Source organism: Trachurus trachurus (genome assembly GCF_905171665.1).
Source record: "Trachurus trachurus genome assembly, chromosome: 23".
NCBI classification, from domain to species: domain Eukaryota; kingdom Metazoa; phylum Chordata; class Actinopteri; order Carangiformes; family Carangidae; genus Trachurus; species Trachurus trachurus.
The window spans coordinates 21888316-21907384 of record NC_139912.1 but is presented as its reverse complement, the minus strand read 5'-3'; the positions used below and the strand labels follow the sequence as shown (position 1 = coordinate 21907384).

Sequence of the window (19069 nt, the reverse complement as noted above, 5' to 3'; positions counted from 1 at the left end):
AGGGATAATTCAACGTTTTGGCATTATTATTTCATAGATTATTTCATAGCGTGGCGAATGTTCGGGTCATAACTTCTCCATGAGAGCGTTTTGGAATTGTTGACTGTATATTTGACTAGTTTGATGAGGGAAAGGCGAAAGTATACCATTCACCTCCATTGCGTTAGCTGAGCAGCTCTCGTCTCGGCCCCGCCGATCTAAAAACACCTTGCACCGATAATTAAAGAAAAGAGAAAAGAGGAGACCGCACACTTCAGCTCCCGTATGTGCTGATTTATTTAGCAAAATAGCTAAATAAATCGAGCATGTGCGGTCTCCTCTTTTCTCTTTTCTGTCTACATTTATGTTTGAGGCCAGCACCTTTTTTAACTGGATGTGCACAACCTTTCTACTTTTTTGTACCGATAATTAAAGGCAATGAACCTACCATTAAGACTATAGGGATTATGGCAATAGGTGAATTTACCAACAACTGAGCGAGGCCTGGTTCTAACTACAGTGACTCAGGTTAGTCTGACCTGGGGCCACCATGATCCCTCTCTCACTGGCCGTGGAAAGACAAGAATCATTTTATACAAAGTTGTAGTTTATACCATAAAAAACTTGTCATTGTTTTGGATTTGGATTTGTTTGGAAAGGATTTAAGACTAAAGATTAAATCTGAATCAGACTGAATCTGATTTGAAAATCACAAAATCACTCAAATTCACTCGGAATCATTTGACAAAACTATGCAGTGAATGTCAAAGAAATTTTAAATCGAATGCAACTGGACTTGGTTATTTGTCTAGGAAGAAGTTTCACCTCTCATCCAAGAGGCTTCATCAGTTCATGTAGCATCTGACCAGGCTGGGACTGGTCCGTCTGGTATGCAGTGAATGAACTCTTCATTTTTTGTAAGCAGCCAGTCACAACACACAGTGCTTTTGTCAGTGCGGACCAACAGGCAGACTGCTGACGATGCTTCAGATTATCACATTCAGAAGTAAAAATTCAGCTGACAGCTCCACCCGGGACTTGATTTAGGATGCTGACTTGAGTTTTACTTGTCACTATGTCCCTTTTCTTGCTAGAGTAAATGGAACTACATGCTACATACATAAGCCTCTCACTGGGAATTTGCCATAGCATGGCATGGCTTTTCCACATATTAAAATAGTCCCCAGGTGTCTTAAAGACATGTCATGTGTCATGTGACATGCTTCGGTCAAAATACCCCAAGGATCAAACATCACAGCTCTTTTTATCTGCTCAAAACAGCCCTGTTCAGAACAGCTGGTTGCAGTATGTCCCTTTAAATGCAAATGAGCCACTGCTTGCCCCGCCCCACCCATTCTACCAGTACAGGTACTCACAGGTAGGGGTGGTGTTATGCAAATTTGAAAACTAATGACATCATTAGCCGGTGCATATTCTCATTTGTCCAGGTCATAGTATTTCAAAGGAGGTTAAATCGAAAGCAACTGGACTTAGTTATTTGTCTAGGAAGATGTTTCACCTCTCATCCAAGAGGCTGATTCAGTTGAAATAATGACATCATTGTATGACAGCTGAGGCAACAGCTCGTAAATCCACATGGATTTTGACCTATAGGGAGCCTGAAAATTACAGATTTATTTGGTCAATTCTCACATGTTGGGGGCCAGAAGGCAAGAAAAACACCCAGATATAGTGGGTGATTCAAGTCAGTGATTCAATTAATGTTGGTTTTGGTATTTTCATTGGACTTTGTTCATAGGAAGTCATAACTATGGTACCCAGGTTGGATACCAAACTGTTTGCAAAGAGGAAATTTGAAATGAAAGTCCAAACATATAGGCTACACTGTACTGAGTAAATTGTACCTAGCCAGGTATTAGTAATAAGATGTTTGTGTGTCACTCAGCTGCATCTGTCTGCAGACTTGTTACATCATGTATCATTCAGAGGAAAAGTGTGAACAACGAATAGACGGGAGGAACTGGTGAGAGAGCAAGAATGTGAACAAGACAACTGGGAAGATGAGGCCGACTGAGCTGCCTTTGTCTGACTCCAGGTCAGCGTGTTGTGTTGTGTGTCTATGATGACTGGAGTCAGACAGATTGAATTAAAATTAATGACTGCATGATACGCCCATCTGCCACTGCTGTGGTGTCACATGGGGTCTAAATATTTGAGCAGCCAACAAAACAAGTCAAATGTTCTCCTCACTGAAAACCTGTAGTGAGAGACCTCTCATTGTGTTATCATGTTGCTAAGACAGAGACAGGAATGACCTCTGGATGGATGGAAGTATGAAATCGACTAAATACTTTACACCATCGGTTATTTTACAAGAACAAATATCACTTTCTCAAATGGTGAATGTGCTGTTTTAAGACCCAGACTCCCCAGCTTGCATCAGTGGCTGCACCATAAACTCGCTCTGATGTCTCAGACGTTCCCACAACATCACAGAGCCAGGGACAGTTTTATGAGAAACTCTTCAGTCTGGCTGCATTAGTATGCTGACGGAGCAGCCGACCGAAGACACGAGGGAGACAGGCTGGGAGAAATTAGTTGGATAGATGGAGCGAAAGAGGGAGGTGGAATGGAGGGAGATAAAGGTTTGGGGCTGAAGAATGAAAATGAATGTGTTTTTGGGTGTTCTATGTACGGGAATAAGATGAATCCCTGTTATCGGTGTCGTTGCTCATTTCTGTCCGGTGTGTCCTGTCACAGCGGGTTTGCTCCTGTCCACACTGCCTCTCTGCCCCCCCCCATGTCTTCTCTCTTTATCTGTTTTGGACTCGTCCTTGTCTGTCTTTCGGTCTGAAGCGGGATGAGGTCAGAGTTGGCAGGGATGCGCTGTGTCAAATAACTAGGACAATGGTCTCAGAGAGACAGTAAAGGCCAGCGGCAGATTAACAGTTTCTACTGGCTGGTTCAGACCTCCCACACATCCCAGTCTGTGTGTGGAGCATGCATCGGTGAGTTGGGGATTTATCCAGATTGGTAAGAAGGAGAAAATTGTCATATCTCATATAGCTTGACAAAAGTGAGGACTGGAGGAGTGAGTGCTATACCAGCTCAATGACTTTGTGTTAAAGGGATAGTTCACCCAAAATTCAAAATTTTCAAGCAGTATTTGTCCATAATGGTTGTGAATGGATACCAACTTTCTTCGTCCAAAAAGACACACCAAAAAACATCCAAATACCTCCATATTGCTGGTCTGTAATGCCCCTCTTGTATTGAAGCCCCAACATGAGAAATTGTTCCGAAAAAAAATTAAATAAGTCTATATTTTAAGCTTGTTTGTAGCGGAAGCTCCCAGTGTCTCGGTTCACTTCTCTTCCTGTGTCTCGCGTGATTTGCACTGACCGGCGGAACAATTTCTCATGTTGGGGCTTCAATACAAGAGGGACATTACAGACGAGCACTATGGAGGTATTTTGATGTTTTTTGGTGTGTCTTTTTGGATGAAGAAAGTTGGTATCCATTGACAACCGTTACATGGACATGCACTGCTACGCCGAGACCCCCTGTAACTCAGAGAAGCCACGGAGGACTCTGAAACTTCTCCCAGCCCTTAGTCGACATGAGGGTAGATAATGAGTGAAATTTCAATTTTGGGTGAACTATCCCTTTAAACTGCTACACCCCTGACATGAGCTATGCCTACAAAATATGCATATGTTTTGTGATGCAAAAACTCACCTCTGGTTGGCAGCAGATGGTAATATAGATTGCAATGGCTTCCCCCTGCATCACTGACCAGACATTTCATAGTCTCCAGTGTACACCCAGTCTCTCAGACAAAGGCATGGGGGTAAACGTCCTTCAGAACGTTCCCACCAGGCCTGTCAAACATGGGCTCAAACCAGACAGTACAAGGTGTGGTGCTTTCTCTTCACTCTGTATCCAAGGTTAATGTGACCTCTGATGCTGTGTGAAGTCACCCCACTGCAATAAACACGGTTGGATGTTTGAGCCAACTCCTTCGTCAGCAAATGGCAAGGGCTTCCTCGCAGAAGGTGGCGAGCAGACTGTAACATCGGGGGGTGGTGGGCAGGGTCCAGATTGAGCAAATAGGCCGTTCACCCTATAGTCCAGATCAAGTGAGAAACAGAGAGAGAGGATGTTATTCTCTATAAGGGATACAAGATGAACATGAATAAGTTGAACAATGAACTTGGAAGTCTTCTGGAAGCAATCCTCAACACCCTACCTTAACGTTTGGGATAGATCAAACCTGTAACCACTGAATAACCATCAAGGCCCACTGGTTTGCTGTGAGTGTTGTTGGCAGGTCATGGTCAGCAGTATAGTATCTGTTCCACCAGACTCTCTATCAAGACGTAGGTGCCATTCCACCTGGTTTTGACGTCCTGCTGCAGGCGTTTTGGTTGCATTTTCATCTCGAGCTGGATATCTTGCAGCTGTGAATATGCTAGTGGAGAATGTTTAAAGTGTCCAACAATCTGTCTCCCATGTGCAACGGCATCACTCACAGTGCGCTGTGATAGGAGTCCCTCGTTGATAACGAGCTGCATTGTATGTGTAACGCAGCCTAAACTACGCACTCTCAAGTTGTCCATCGTCTTTCGCATGTTGCTGGTGTTGTCCCTCAGAATCACATGGACTTTTCTTAACGGAATTTGCCACTTGTCAAACATTTCCTTTAGGGTAGCTGCAATCACATTGCTGGTGTGTGACCCACATACGTTTGTTGCATTTAACATTGCACTGTGTGGCACAAAACTCTCATCCAGCCAGTGTGCTGTTAAACTAAAAAGTGACACGGGGGATACGTCAGAGCTCCAGATACTTTTATCTTCTCTAATATGTGTTTGCACACTTTATCACACTTTACGCAGTTCAGGTAGAGCTGTCTCGGAAAAATACTTTCGGCATACCCTGCATACTGGGGCTCCAGGTGGCTAATTAGCAGCTGGAAACCCTTGTCCCCAACAACCGACAGCGGTTGTCCATTCATAACAATGAATTTCAGTATCGTCTCAGTGATTTTTGTTGCCTGCACACTATTACTTTAGGTGGAAACTTTTAACCTCTTTCCTTTATCTCCTTCAAAGTTAGCTGCTTCATACCACCTCCCTTTTCTTTATTCAGTTCAATGAACTTAGCGTGTTCTCTGGCACAAAATCCCTATAGGTGCTTAATTAAGTTGGTTGTGTTATAACTTGAAGTTTTACCACCATCCCTCGGACCATTTACTGCGCAGGTATTGCAAGTAGCCGTCAAGTTTGTTGGCTGAGGTAGTGTGAAATGTTCCAGATAGGCAATGCTTTCACTCGCTCCATTTTGAAAACAGTGTGGGCTTCCGCACGGCATGTTGCTTGCATATGACGTCACAGCGTACAGCATAGATCGGCCTATGGAAGTTACAAGTTTATTTATTTAGAAATGGAACAAAACATATTAATGAACGTTTTAAAAGAAAAATGTAAATATGAAAAGAGATTGTAGCCGTACGGCTAATTTCCATCTCCTGTCCCATGGGCAGGTATAGGTCATCATTACCCAACCTAGAATTTTCTTCAGTTATCGGGACTGATATTGTTACCAATATCGGATCGGTGCATCCCAATATTCCTGTGGACCACTGCAGGAAAATCAGCTTTTCCGGTTAAAGGGACAGTGCTATCAGAATAGAGGTTGGAGGCAGCCCACCAAAGGAGGAGGGCAAAATATGCAGACTTGGTTGGAGTTTAGGAAAGGTGGATGGAGCGTGGTGCTCTACCTGGTGGAGGTGGACACTTGAGGCCTTTGGAAATGAAGGGACAGAGGCTGCAGAAAGTTACTAGGAAGGTATCCAGGTGGAGGTAGAGAAGATAGCATTTGGCTCTAGTTTAGAAGACGGGACAGGGCATGGGGAGTGAGCAACTTCTGCAGAAGTTTAGCTGCAGGGGATGTAAGGGAGATGTTCCTGTTCACCACCCTGCCATTGACCCTGCACTGAAGTACAGGGTCAACAGGAACCAAGGCCTGGCAGGAAGAAGACCTATTAAATGTAGGTTTTAAGGTAAAGTTCTCCCTGTGCTGTTGGCGGTAGAGGCTCATTAATCACTTACGTAAATAAACACTAAAGTGTGCAGTCTTACACACATCAGTGAGCAGAGGGACAGGGGACAGCCCTGGGTGTTCTCCGTCCCGGCCTACTGCGTTCAACTGTACTTACACTGCGGCCCCATGTGGGGAAATGCACAGCTATACATTCTGCCTATGCACACTGCTTCACAGTCACGCCTATAAACAAAGTCACATATTGACCGGACGTAGAAGAGTGAAGGATGCAGAAGAGGAGACGCAGTAGTTTCCCACGTAGTCTTTCTCTTCCTCTCTCCGCTTTGTAGTTCTCACTCTATAAGTTCCTCCCAGCGTTGGGGGCGTTTCATTGATTTTCAGTGCGGTCGATTTCTCCCAGTGTGTGAAGCAGCTCAGTGATCATGAGCTGACTCGCCTTTTTACATGTTGGATCGCAGTGTGATGGCTTTGTCCTGTGTTTTATTACACGATTATAGAGCAGCATCTGCAATGAAAAACCCATTCGACATATTACACATGTGAAGTAGCGGATGACAGTGACATGAGGTTCATTCATAAATCATATTGCTTTAAAATGAACGCCCAGGAAAAGCTGCATTATACTGCATAATATATACTTTGATGTTCACATGAGATGCAAGGAGATGCTTTCTTCAGTAAGTGATGGAGAATCTAGAGGCAGCACCATTGTGAGTTAGAATTGACATCACAGTCCAAGAACAAAGCTGTGTTTGAAGATTTCACACTGGCTTAAAGCGTGAAATGAAAGGCAAAGGGCTTCTGATTTTCTTTGCATAGTAGGTTTCATTTGGTCATGTAGACTGGGGTTGTGGCATTGGTATTGAATCCTAAATTTCATTTTCCTCAATCTAGCCCAAGGACTGGGATCACGATATTTTTCCACTCTGTAAAAGACATTAAACTCAGCATGACTTTGCTGTAGTTCTCCTCTTGCAACTGGACTTTTGGAGAAAAAAAAACAGTTATTTATCAGTACCAAATGCTTTTTCTCCATCATATTAGATAAATTGACTGGATAAGTTGTCGCTTGGCTGTTGTTCACATAACACACACATTACGGTATGTTTGAGTGCTTATATCTCTTAAAGGGATAGTTCACCCAAAATTCAAATTTCACTCATTATCTACTCACCCTCATGTCAACTAAGAGCTGTGAGAATTTTCAGAGTCCTCCGTGGCTTCTCTGAGTTACGGGGGGGTCCGTGCAGCAGTATTTGTCCATATAATGGTTGTGAATGGATACCACTTTTCTTCGTCCAAAAAGACACACCAAAAAACATCCAAATACCTCCATACTGCTCATCTGTAATGTCCCTCTTGTATTGAAGCCCCGACATGAGAAATTGTTCCGAAAAAAATTGAATAAATATATATTTTAAGCTTGTTTGTAGCGGAAGCTCCCAGTGTCTCAGTTCGCTGCTCTTCCTGTGTACTGTGTACTGACCGGCGGAACAATTTCTCATGTTGGGGCTTCAATACAAGAGGGACATTAAAGACGAGCAGGATGGAGGTATTTGGATGTTTTTTGGTGTGTCTTTTTGGACAAAGAAAAGTGGTATCCATTGACAACCATTATATGGACAAATACTGCTGGACCCCCCCCCCGTAACTCAGAGAAGGCACGGAGGACTCTGAAAATTCTCACAGCTCTTAGTTGACATGAGGGTGAGTAGATAATGAGTGAAATTTGAATTTTGGGTGAACTATCCCTTTAAGGGGCTTTTTTTTAACTTTGCTAATTTATAAATCACTTGATAAAGAAACAATATCGACGATCACCCAGTCATATGTAGAGAACTCACCAATTCCCCCTCCTGCTGTGTTCCACAGGCCTTTGGCCAGGCCTACTCCACCCAGCGTAAGGTGGCAGAGGATGGGGAGACCAACGAGGAGACGCTGCTGCAGGAGTCAGCCACCAAGGAGGCCTACTACATGGGCCGTCTCTTGGAGCTCCAGTCGGAACTGAAGCACAGCCGGGCCACCGCCTCCAACACCCAGGCCGACAACGAGCATCTGAGCTCCCTGCTGCAGGAGCTCAGGGAGGTACAGCACCACAGGCTCATGGATATCTCTATCATGTTATATAGTGCTATTAAAACAGGGCATCTTCATGTACAAAAAGTCTAAGATGAAATGGATAGTTCACCCAAAATTGAAATTTCACTCATTATCTACTCACCCTCATGTCGACTAAGGACTGGGAGAAGTTTCAGAGTTATCTGTGGCTTCTCTGAGTTACAGGGGGTCTCGGCATAGCAGTGCATGTCCATATAACGGTTGCAAATAGATACCAACTGTCTTCGTAACAAAAAGACACACCAAAAAACATCCAAATACCTCCATGCTGCTCGTATGTAATGTCCGTCTTGTATTGAAGCCCCGAAATGCGAAATTGTCCCGAAAAAAATTAAATAAGTCTATATTTCAAGCTTGTTTTGTAGCGGAAGCTTCTCGAAGCTCCTCCTCCCGGTTCGTCAAATTTGGACGAACTGGGAAGAGGACAGACCCTGGTTTGTCCAAATTTGACGAACCGGGAAGAGGAGCTTCCGCTACAAACAAACTTAAAATATAGACTTATTTAATTCTTTTTGGGACAATTTCACATTTCGGGGCTTCAATACAAGACTCACATTACATACGAGCAGCATGGAGGTATTTGAATGTTTTTTGGTGTGTCTTTTTGTTACGAAGACAGTTGGTATCCATTTGCAACCGTTATATGGACATGCACAGCTACGCCGAGACCCCCTGTAACTCAGAGAAGCCACGGAGGACTCTGAAACTTCTCCCAATTTCAATTTTGGGTGAACTATCCCTTTAAAGATTGAGATTTAATTGAAACAAACACAGTGTGGTAAAATGGTCCACTGTGTCATAAACAGCGTACAGCTCCAGCTTTTCTCTTCTGTCTCAGCAGAGTAACGAGATGTTGGAGCTTCAGCGCAGCCGGATGAGAGAGGAGATCAGGGAGTACAAGTTTCGGGAATCTCGGCTGCTCCAGGACTACACGGAGCTGGAGGAGGAGAACATCTCTCTGCAGAAACTGGTGTCAACATTGAAACAGAACCAGGTACAGTTGATTTTCTAAAAGCTCTGAGACCCTCTCTTCGCTAAAAGTGTGCCGATGTGCCAGCTTCCTGATTAGATTTCTCAGCTGCGCGTGGAGGCGAGAAAGCAGACAGGGTTTCACCTTCTCTTACAAGTTTAAAAATGTGCGGCGTATATTTAACTCCAAGTTCCGTTGAGAAAAAGCAGGACGAACTAACAAAGTCAAAGGGAAGCACGGAGACTAAATAGACACAAGGGAGACAAGGGTAACTGAGCACAGGTGACACACATTAAGGCGGGGCAGACAGATTTACAAGTAGGGAAACAGGACAAAGACAAGAGGTAAAAAAAAAAAAACACAAGACAAGGGAGTTAAAGGATAATTACCGTTTTTTTTTTACATAACTTTGGTGTCATTACAAGTTGTCCCGACGAAATTAGCTCCAGCCGAGAGCCGCGTATATCCGTATAATGCGAGAACACGGGGCACGCAATGCAGCCTCTAAATAACACATTATCCGCCGCGAAACTTGTTCATTTCACCAATATTTTGTTATGATACACTATCTGTAGGTCTGTAGGTTGACCTACTGACCTCTGACCTGGATGATGTCATCTCTGACCGCTGCCCGGCTCATTCTGATAATAATCATTCCACTTTCGGGTTAATTTTTAGAGCAACTAGCCAGAGCTTTAGTGAGTCCAGGTTGTGGAGAGGAAGTCTGTGGAAGCTGAACTTCATCCAGCTGCTCATTTTCTTCTGACAAGTCAGAAACATGCAGAAACGAACCGTAGCATTAGCGGTAGCAACAAGCTGCGCCACACCGCGGTCGGAGATGACATCATCCAGGTCAGAGGTCAGTAGGTCAACCTACATGATAACATGCCACCACGGGCTCTGAGGGTAATAGCACTAGTGTATCATAACAAAATATTGGTGAAATGAACGTGTTTCACGGCGGATAATGTGTTATTTAGAGGCTGCATTGTGTGCCCCGTGTTCTCGCATTATACGGATATACGCGGTTCTTGGCTGGATCTAATTTCGTCGGAACGACTTGTAATGACACCAAAGTTATCTGGGTGAGTAAATGATCATATTTTATGCTAGAAATAAGGTCCAGAATGTAAAAAACGGTAATTATCCTTTAATAGAAAAATAAAACAGGAAGTGAAACAAAAAAAATCCAAAAATAAAAGCCCCAAAGCAAAAAACTGATGAAAGGAAATGTACAAACAAAACAGAAGCTTGATTTCCTCTGATTCCTCTGTCTGTCCCTCCATCTCTGCTTCAGGTGGAGTATGAAGGCCTGAAGCATGAGATCAAGGTCCTGGAGGAGGAGACGGAGCTCCTCAACAGCCAGTTGCAGGACGCGCTGCGTTTGAAGGAGATCTCCGACGCCCAGCTGGAGGAGTCCCTGGAGTCCCTGAAGAGCGAGCGCGAGCAGAAGAACCACCTGCGCAGGGAGCTGGTCCACCACCTCAGCATGTGTGACGTGGCCTACACCGGCAGCGCCCACCTCACCTTCACCTCGGCCCCGCCCAGCGGCACCGCCACCCCCACCACTCTGCTCTCCCCAAACGCAGAAGAGCCCACAAGGTGGATGTTGCACTTGTTAAAGGGATAGTTCAACATTTTCGCGATTATGACATTGTCATAATCCCTATAGTGATAGAAGCAGGTTCATTACTTTTAATTATCGGTGCATGTTGTTTTGAGATCAGCAGGGCAGATACGTGAGCTGCTCAGGGAACTCAATGGAGGTGAACGGTACAGGTCGCCTGTCTGTCATCAAACTCATCAAATGCACAATCCAACAACTCCAAAACGCTCTCATGAACAAGTTGTGACCTGCACATTCACCATACGCTATGAGATAATCATGTAACATTACAAGATGGAGTTGTTTTTATGATAAATGCAAAGCTGGAACTACATTCCGGACATGGCTGCTGGGCGGAGTGATTTCAAAAGCGCAAGTAGTTCTGAGTATTTGCTCATAATGTTACGTAATTATAGGCTACATGATTATTTCGTAGCGTGGCGAATGTGCAGGCAACAACTTCTCCATGAGAGTGTTTTGGAGTTGTTGGATACCAATATCATATTAAAAGCTCCTGAAATGAGCATAATAGGTCCTTTTAAATGTTAAAAAACACTTTAAAATAAGACAAGGCAACATTTTGTCCCATATTGGTGATAATCTCACAGTTTGTGCTCTCAGCCCATTGGTTTTGGATCACAAATTAATGGTTTCATTAAGAAATAGCATAGTAGTTTTCTACAACTGGACACTAGTTTTTTTTTTAAACAAATGTAACGAAACAGCAGAAAATGCTGCACTTGTTGGGGACTAGTTTCAGAAGTGGATTAGGAAGAAGCAGAGGAAGAAGAATCATGTATTATCAAAGTGTTTCTAAACACATAGGAAATCAGACCTCTGCATTTAACTGCATTCAGGACAGCAGGAAGCAGGAAACTACTGTATCCATCGATGTGGATGGAGAAACACATCAGTCAGTGTAACAGTATGTACTCAAAGATGTTTTCAGTCGTCAGTGGAAACAGTGGAGTTATATGGTTCAGTGGAAGAAGACACAGCATTACACTCCTTAGACACACATTAACAGTTACAGGAAGAAAAATATCATTTGTCAGCACACTTTTCCTTTACCCAAGTACTGCTTTGCTCTGCCAAAACAGAGCTGCGAAGGACTTAAATGCTTTAGTTGCCAGGAGGAAATGTTGTAGGGAAGCGAGTAAATATATTGGCTATTAACATGTCACTGATTTGTTCTGTAGAACATTTTGTTTGGCAGTGAGTTTCCTATGAAAATATAATACTAATGCAGTTACAGTTTCTGGCCATTTTTAACCCTAGAACACTAACAATAAAAAAATAGTCATAATCATCAAAAATAATCATCACTAACGCCGGGTATTTTTTACCCAATAGCCTATAATATGCCCATAAAAAAAAATTCTCATCAAAGTATATTAAAATACAACAATACATGGCAAATTGAAGTACACTTCCTTTATTTTCCACTATACAATGTTTCACAAAATGAAAAAAAAGATATCATGGAGGACCCTATAAAAAAATGTCCAAAATTTGTGATTTATTTTTTGTTTTTTTGACAAAAACTTCTTTAAAAAAAAAACTAATGGAGCTGGGACTTTGTCCTTCAGACCACCCATTTGTGGGACATTTGAGCCTTATTTGGTGGAGTAAAAAGAAAAAAGAAAAATTTTCAGCAACACCAGAAATGGTCGCCAGACTTATGGTACAGACACACCAACTCCGGTGGCGACGGATCCCGACGCAACGAATCGCCGAGCGCACCGGCGAGTGGGCGGGTCTGTGTGACGTGGTACGGAGCTTGAGCTTCGCTCTGCCGTTTCCAACATGGCGGCCGGGTCACAAACGATCTCATTTTACAGTTAAACAACACACTAAAGTATGTTTCTGAAAGCATTTGAGGTGGGAAATGTGTAGTGCAGTAACAGAATCTTGATTCATATTTGATCAACACCGCCTAGTTTGATAGTTTGAAAGGAGTTTCTGAGCCGGCCGCATTGCGTTGGACGGACGTCATTTGCATAAAGTTCAATCTATCGAACTTTATGCAAATTCACATACGGCGACGGGGCCGTCAACTCGACGTGCTGTGTCCATCATGCACCGCGCGGCCGGAGCTCCTGCTCTACATAGACAATGAATAGGATCCGTTGACTTGACGTCCGTTGCCGGAGTTGGTGTGTCTGTACCATAGAATACATAAACACTAACGTCGGGTCACCCGAACATGTGCCTGCTGAAAAAACTAGGGATGGGAGCAGGGTAACATGCCTACCTTCAATGACGTCACTGAGCAGTATGAAGCTACCCAGGGACCCATGAAACTCAGACAACAGCAACATAATGAAAATTATGAAACAATAATTTCACGGGTGAAAATCACCCGACGTTAGTGTTCTAGGGTTAAGAAGGTTTCTATTCATATCTGAAAAGTTGCACATTAGCAATAGAATCTCTTCACTTTCTACGTGGTATGTGGACAACAAAATTCATTTCTTGGCCCTAAAGGTTTGCTCTAACCCGGTCTGCCAGATGTAACGGCCACCTCCAGGGCGGGACGGGAGCGGCCCCGGCACCGAGGGCCAACGGGGAGTGCAGGGGGCCCGGCCGGAAAGCCGATGGAGCGACGACGCTGGATCTCTTCAGTGAGATGAACGTGACGGAGCTGCAGAAGCTCAAGCAGCACATCATGACAGTGAGTTTGTGTGTTCTCTGATCTCCGGATCACAGCGCGAGGGTGTTAAGACAGAGAAACTAACACTCTGATGATGACGATGAAGGTGAGAGTGAAGTGATGTAACGACCAAAATTCACAAGACACCTCCTCTGGGAGCGGTCGTTCAAACTCTACTTGGAAAAACACACGGCAGCTTTATTCTTTATTTTCGGCGTCTGCTGGGCTCATGATCCAGCATGATCCTCTTCTCTTAAAAAAACCAAGGCTTTTGAATAATTTAAGGTAAAACCATGCTGACATACAGTATCCCCACTGCGTACAGCCCCCTGTCTCTCCCTGCATCCCTTTGTCTCCTCCTGTCACACACACTGACTCCTTCATTCTTATTTCCTTCCCCAACACCTCTCTTATACCCTTCTCAAGTATTTCTCAAGCTCAGATCTACCCAAATCTGTATAATATATTGTGCGTATATGCACATCTGTGTGTGTGTTTGTGCGTTTGTTTCAGTTCCTGCAGATGTAATCCCATCCATCCCTGCTCTCTGCAGCCTCTCTGATAGGCCGGGCTGCAGGAAGAGCTTATTTATATCCCAGCTGATACACTACACTATCGACCAGTCCCCAGCAGATGGATGGTTTTCATTTCTTCTCCTGCTGTTGCTCTTTTTTATGTTAATGAATCCTCTTTTGTGCGACAGTATTGTTTCTTCACATGCAGAGGAACTCTTTACCTCAGTGTTGTGAAGTGAAGTGCTGCCTGTAAGGGGTTAACACGATGAAGACGTGTTTATCTCATGATTGTCGTTCAGTGTGTGTTAAAAGTTTCCAGTTCAGGTCTGGTTTTTGTGTTGAATGGCGTGTGTCTTCGTCAAACACATCATTACACTTTGTGTTACTGCTCCTGTGTGGGTGGGCCGGTGAAATACGATCCGAGAGGTGCAGATGTGAGTGAGTTATCCTCCATAGGTACGAGGAGGAACTCATCTGATGCCAAAACCACTGCACTGCAGTTTGTAATGTAAGAGCTCAGGAGAGTTACCATGGTGACGCTCTGCGTTGGTAAACAGCTTAAAGTTAATTTCTGTCCTACTTCTGGTTTTTGTTTGTTTGAGGATCTTTGAGGGTTTAATATCCAACTGTTGGGGCAAACAGATCCAGAACTCAAAAAGCTCTGTCATTACACAGTCACCACTTTGCAGCATGACAATATATTGCAGATGTAGCAGATTAAAGGTACTTTATTTGTCACATATACAGCTAGTACAGTGAAATTCTTTCTCTGCATTTAACCCATCCCTGAGGAGCAGTGGGCAGCCACGGTGCAGCGCCCGGGGACCAACTCCAGATTATGAGCCAGTGCCTTTGGTCAGGGGCGCTGACTGGAGGATCAGGCTAGCTGACATGTTTTTAGTGGTGGGGGAAATCAGAGTACCCGGAGGAGGGATCATCCCTATGTTCCCCACTTTGTATGTTCCCCGCTGTGTCCGAACCGGGGAACATAGGACCCTTTTTTTTTAGAAAAAGGGTCCTATGTTCCCCACTTTTCCCCAAAAGGACCCGGAGAACATGCATTTTTTGTACCCATACCTGGAAGTGGAGTTCTGACTTTGCAGATTTTTGCCTATTTTTGAGTGAGAAGTTGAGTTGTGACTTTGAGTGAGAAGTGTAATTGTCCCATTGGTTGGGTTTAGGCAATGAAGAAAGGAGTTGGTTAAGTTTAATACAGTAAAAAGACCAGGTAGAGGCTAGACAGGCCAGATAGAGAGAAAGAGTCCAGATAAGTAGAGAGAGCATCGACCAGCAACAGTGGGGAACATAGGTCCCTTTTTCAGAAAAAGGGTCCTATGTTCCCCTAGTATGTATTGCGACCGGGGAACATAGGACCCTTTTTGGGGAAAATGGGGAACATAGGACCCTTTTTGGGAAAAATGGGGAACATAGGACCCTTTTTTAAAAAGAGGGTTCTATCATTGTGTCTGTCTGAAGAGAATTAGAGATTGTTACTAGAGATGGTGCCGATCGATCGGCAACTGATCGGATCGGGCCGATATGATAAAAAAACGATAGGACCCTACGCTCCCCCCGGAGGAAACCCACGCTGACACGGGGAGAACATGCAAACTCCACACAGAAAGGACCTGGGGGATTCGAACCCAGGACCTTCTTGTTGTGAGGCAACAGTGCTAACCACTGCGCCACTGTGCCGCCGAATTATAGAATTATAGTTCATTCACAGTTATTTTGTGTTCATGAAATGCTCATGCACAGGTCCACGTCATGCAGTTTGAGTGAGAAAACAGTTTACAAGTTTAGAATTGATACAGGACACACATGGCAGTATCACTCTTGATATTGTGACATACAACAGGGATTTGGGGCTTTCGGATGAAATTTTAAAAGCCACCTAAAATGCACTATAACCCTTACAAATGAACTTAATTCGACCTTCTCTAAACATTTGTATGCACATGTCCAACTGATTAATGTTTCAGTGCTTATAACATGACATGCTGTTCTCCAACAAGGTGTCTGAATTCTCTGGTTCAATGACAGTTTGTATTGAAACAGTCCTCTTCATCACGCTGTTCACATTCTGACATCATGAGACCAAGACCACACCTGTATAACAATCCATCAACAGGACATGTGGAGGCTTCAGACGATGGGATGTTGTCAGAGGGAAGTGTCCACTGAGCTCAGAGTGTCACAGAGTGTCATCAGCAGGTTGAACAGAGACACGGAGAGACTGGAAGAGTCACAGAAAGACAGACACATGGACGTCCTTTGACCACATGACTTATTGACACATTTACATTTTTTGTTGTGGTTTACCCAGCACTGTTTTTGTTAGCTTTTGTTTCAATACACTGTTTCAGATGAAAATTACCACCCCATACTTCTACTTAAATGCCCTATTTTAATAATAATAAGAATAATACATTTTATTTTGGAGGCACCTTTCAAGTCACCCAAGGTCACCTTACAAAATAAATAAATAAATAAAAGCATAGAAGATCAGACACATCATTAAAACAAAACATCATACAGTTTTGAATTGGGAATTGAATGATGTGATGGAGTCTGACTGTCTTATGTGTGGGGGATGATGATGATATAATGAAGCAAAAACTTTACATTTTCCATAAATTTCACCCGAAAGTCAAATATCCCTAACTTTTTGTGAGCAGTCTTATATTACATTTCTGTAGGCTATGGGACACCAGACTGGAGACTGAAGACTTGTTGAGTATTGGGTCCAGTTCCAGTCCATCTGTTATTTGATTTGATTTGATATAATTTTGACTCTGATAGATGAACCGAGGACCGCTCTGTTGGGATGTTTACTGTCATCTGAGCCTTGTGTCTGCAAAACTGTCTTTTAGTGGGACATATTGCAATAATTGAAGATAAAACTTCAGACTATGATTTGATTTGGACCCTGTGTCGACTGCTAATAGAACACTAAGAATACATTTAATGTAAGATGATGCAGTCTGTAAAAGAAATGCACAGAATAGTCAAATAATACCTCAGTAAATGTTGTTTCCTTCCTTTGCTGCTCTGTCTCCAGTTGGAACGTGATAAAGTAACACTGATGACGAATCTCCAGGAGTCCCAGACTCAGCTCCAGCACACCCAGGGGGCCCTGACTGAGCAGTATGAAAAGGCCCTCCGCCTTAGCCAGAAAATCACTGCCCTCCGCCGTGTTCACCGAAAGTCCCAGAGCAGCGTCACCTCTCCGCTCACCTCTCCGCCCGCGATGCAGCTCGGTGAGGACGAGGCCGAAGGGGAAGGAGAGGCCGAGGAGGACAGGGGCGAGACGATGACCAAAAGCCAGGTGTTTACGTACCAAACCCCGGGTCTGGAGATCATGCAGTGCAAGTACCGCGTGGCTGTGACGGAGGTGGTGGAGCTGAAGGCGGAGGTGAAATGCCTCCGGGAGAGGCTGGCTCAGTGTGCGGAGGCAGCGGCGGAGGAGAGGCCGAGACGCAGCGGCCAGCTCCGGGAGCTGGAGAGACAGGTGGCCTCGTTGGAGAAGAGCTGCCGAGAAGGACGCGAGAAGGTAAACCATGGTGGAGTCATTGTGTCTGTCTGAAGAGAATTAGTCATTAGGCGCGTTTCCACTGCAGGAACTTGGGGGTAATTTTACGGGGCCAACCCCGTTGGTTGCGTGTCTCCACTGCAGGAACCTCCCCCACAGGGCCGTTTACAGGAACTTTTACAGGGCCAAACAGAGTCCCTGCCTGGGGGTAGGTACTCAGATCGGCCCTGAAAATGTCCCGGTGGGGCTTGAGATTTACTCTGTGCTGATTGGTCAGACTCAAAGCAGGAGGATCATGTGACGCTAAGAGAAAGCCCCAAAATAAGATGCATTTTTATAACCCAACGTTACTAAAAACGGAAAAAGAGTAGCAGTAGGCCTGGTAAAAAAAAAAGAGTGGTAAATAGGCGATCATGGGATTACGTGCCGATCGAGACGGCATTTTTTTTTTTTTAAAGCAGAAGTACGCGGAATGTTTGTGTTATTATAAGTCTTAAATAGTTATATCTTCCAACAGCAATCACTTCTATAGAGTGTTTGGTCTGAAACACGGGTCTGTCAGTCACTCTGCTCTGCTGTAAGCCGAGGAGAAAACTTTCCTTGTATCCTACAACCTTTATCCAATGAGGAGAGAGAATGGCATAAAGGGGCCTCTCTGTGTGTGCAGCCAAGGGATGCGCATGAATGTGGTGACGTAGGGACGAGGGCGGGGACTGCTGATGGGGAACTCCATCTGCTGACAAGAAGTTAGCCAAAACAGCCGGATCGCTTACTTCTGCTTTAAGAAAGCGTCTATACTGACAGAAAAAAACAACAACAACAAGAGCAGTAAAAAAAATAAATATATAAACATAAACGCTGCACAACGACCTCGCAATGATTGAAACTGTTGCATGGCCACCGAGAGGGCCGAGTGAGAGGACGGTTCCTGTAGAAGTTCCTACCCCCTCCTTTTACCAGGAACTCCTGCAGTGGAAACGCGGCTATATACACAGATGAAAACATTATTCCCTCCTCTGTCTTCCCTCAGATTTCTAGTCTGGAGTCGAACTTGCAGGCAGCTCACTCTGCAGCCAGTGAGAGCCAGGGGGCGCTGACTGCAGCCCAGGACGAGCTGGTGATGCTGAGTGAGGAGCTCGCCCAGCTCTACCACCACGTCTGTCTGTGCAACAACGAGACGCCCAACAGGGTCATGCTGGACTACTACAGGTCTGACTGTTGTTCTGACAATGACATAGGCTACACACAGCAAGGAAAGATATTAGTGTCTTACACAAAATGTGATGCATTTAACAGATGACATTTAAGGGGATAGTTCAACATTTTGGCAAATTGGCACATTGCCATAATCCCTATATTTTTAGCAGTAGGTTCGTTACCTTTAATTGTCGGTGCAAGCTGTTTTTAGAACGGCGGAGAAGAGCCGCAAGCTGCTCAGAGCTACGCTACGGAGGCTAATGGGATTTCTTGGTTTCCCTCATCAAACTCATCAAATACACAATCCAACAACTCCAAAACGCTCTCATGGACAAGTTGTGACCTGCAAATTCCCCACACTATGAGATCATAACAGAACATTATGAGATGGAGTTGTTGAGGCAAATGCAGAGACTGCGGGAATGGGAACAGAAACGCGAACGAACGTTATGCAGAGGCCATTTTTGGCAAT

General features: G+C 44.3%; 1 protein-coding gene across 1 annotated transcript in view; it reads left to right on the top strand.

Annotated features, from left to right (window-relative positions):
- LOC311006972 (protein bicaudal D homolog 1-like) overlaps positions 1-19069 on the top strand; it is a gene marked incomplete at both ends in the record, with an annotated part of 55483 nt that overhangs the window by 24702 nt on the left and 11712 nt on the right. The window contains 6 exons of the mRNA XM_084000046.1: positions 7879-8091; positions 8963-9118; positions 10392-10696; positions 13212-13374; positions 16930-17421; positions 18431-18609. Of these exons, the coding sequence (XP_083856172.1) occupies positions 7879-8091; positions 8963-9118; positions 10392-10696; positions 13212-13374; positions 16930-17421; positions 18431-18609 (1508 nt within the window). The remainder of the gene's footprint in view (positions 1-7878; positions 8092-8962; positions 9119-10391; positions 10697-13211; positions 13375-16929; positions 17422-18430; positions 18610-19069) is intronic.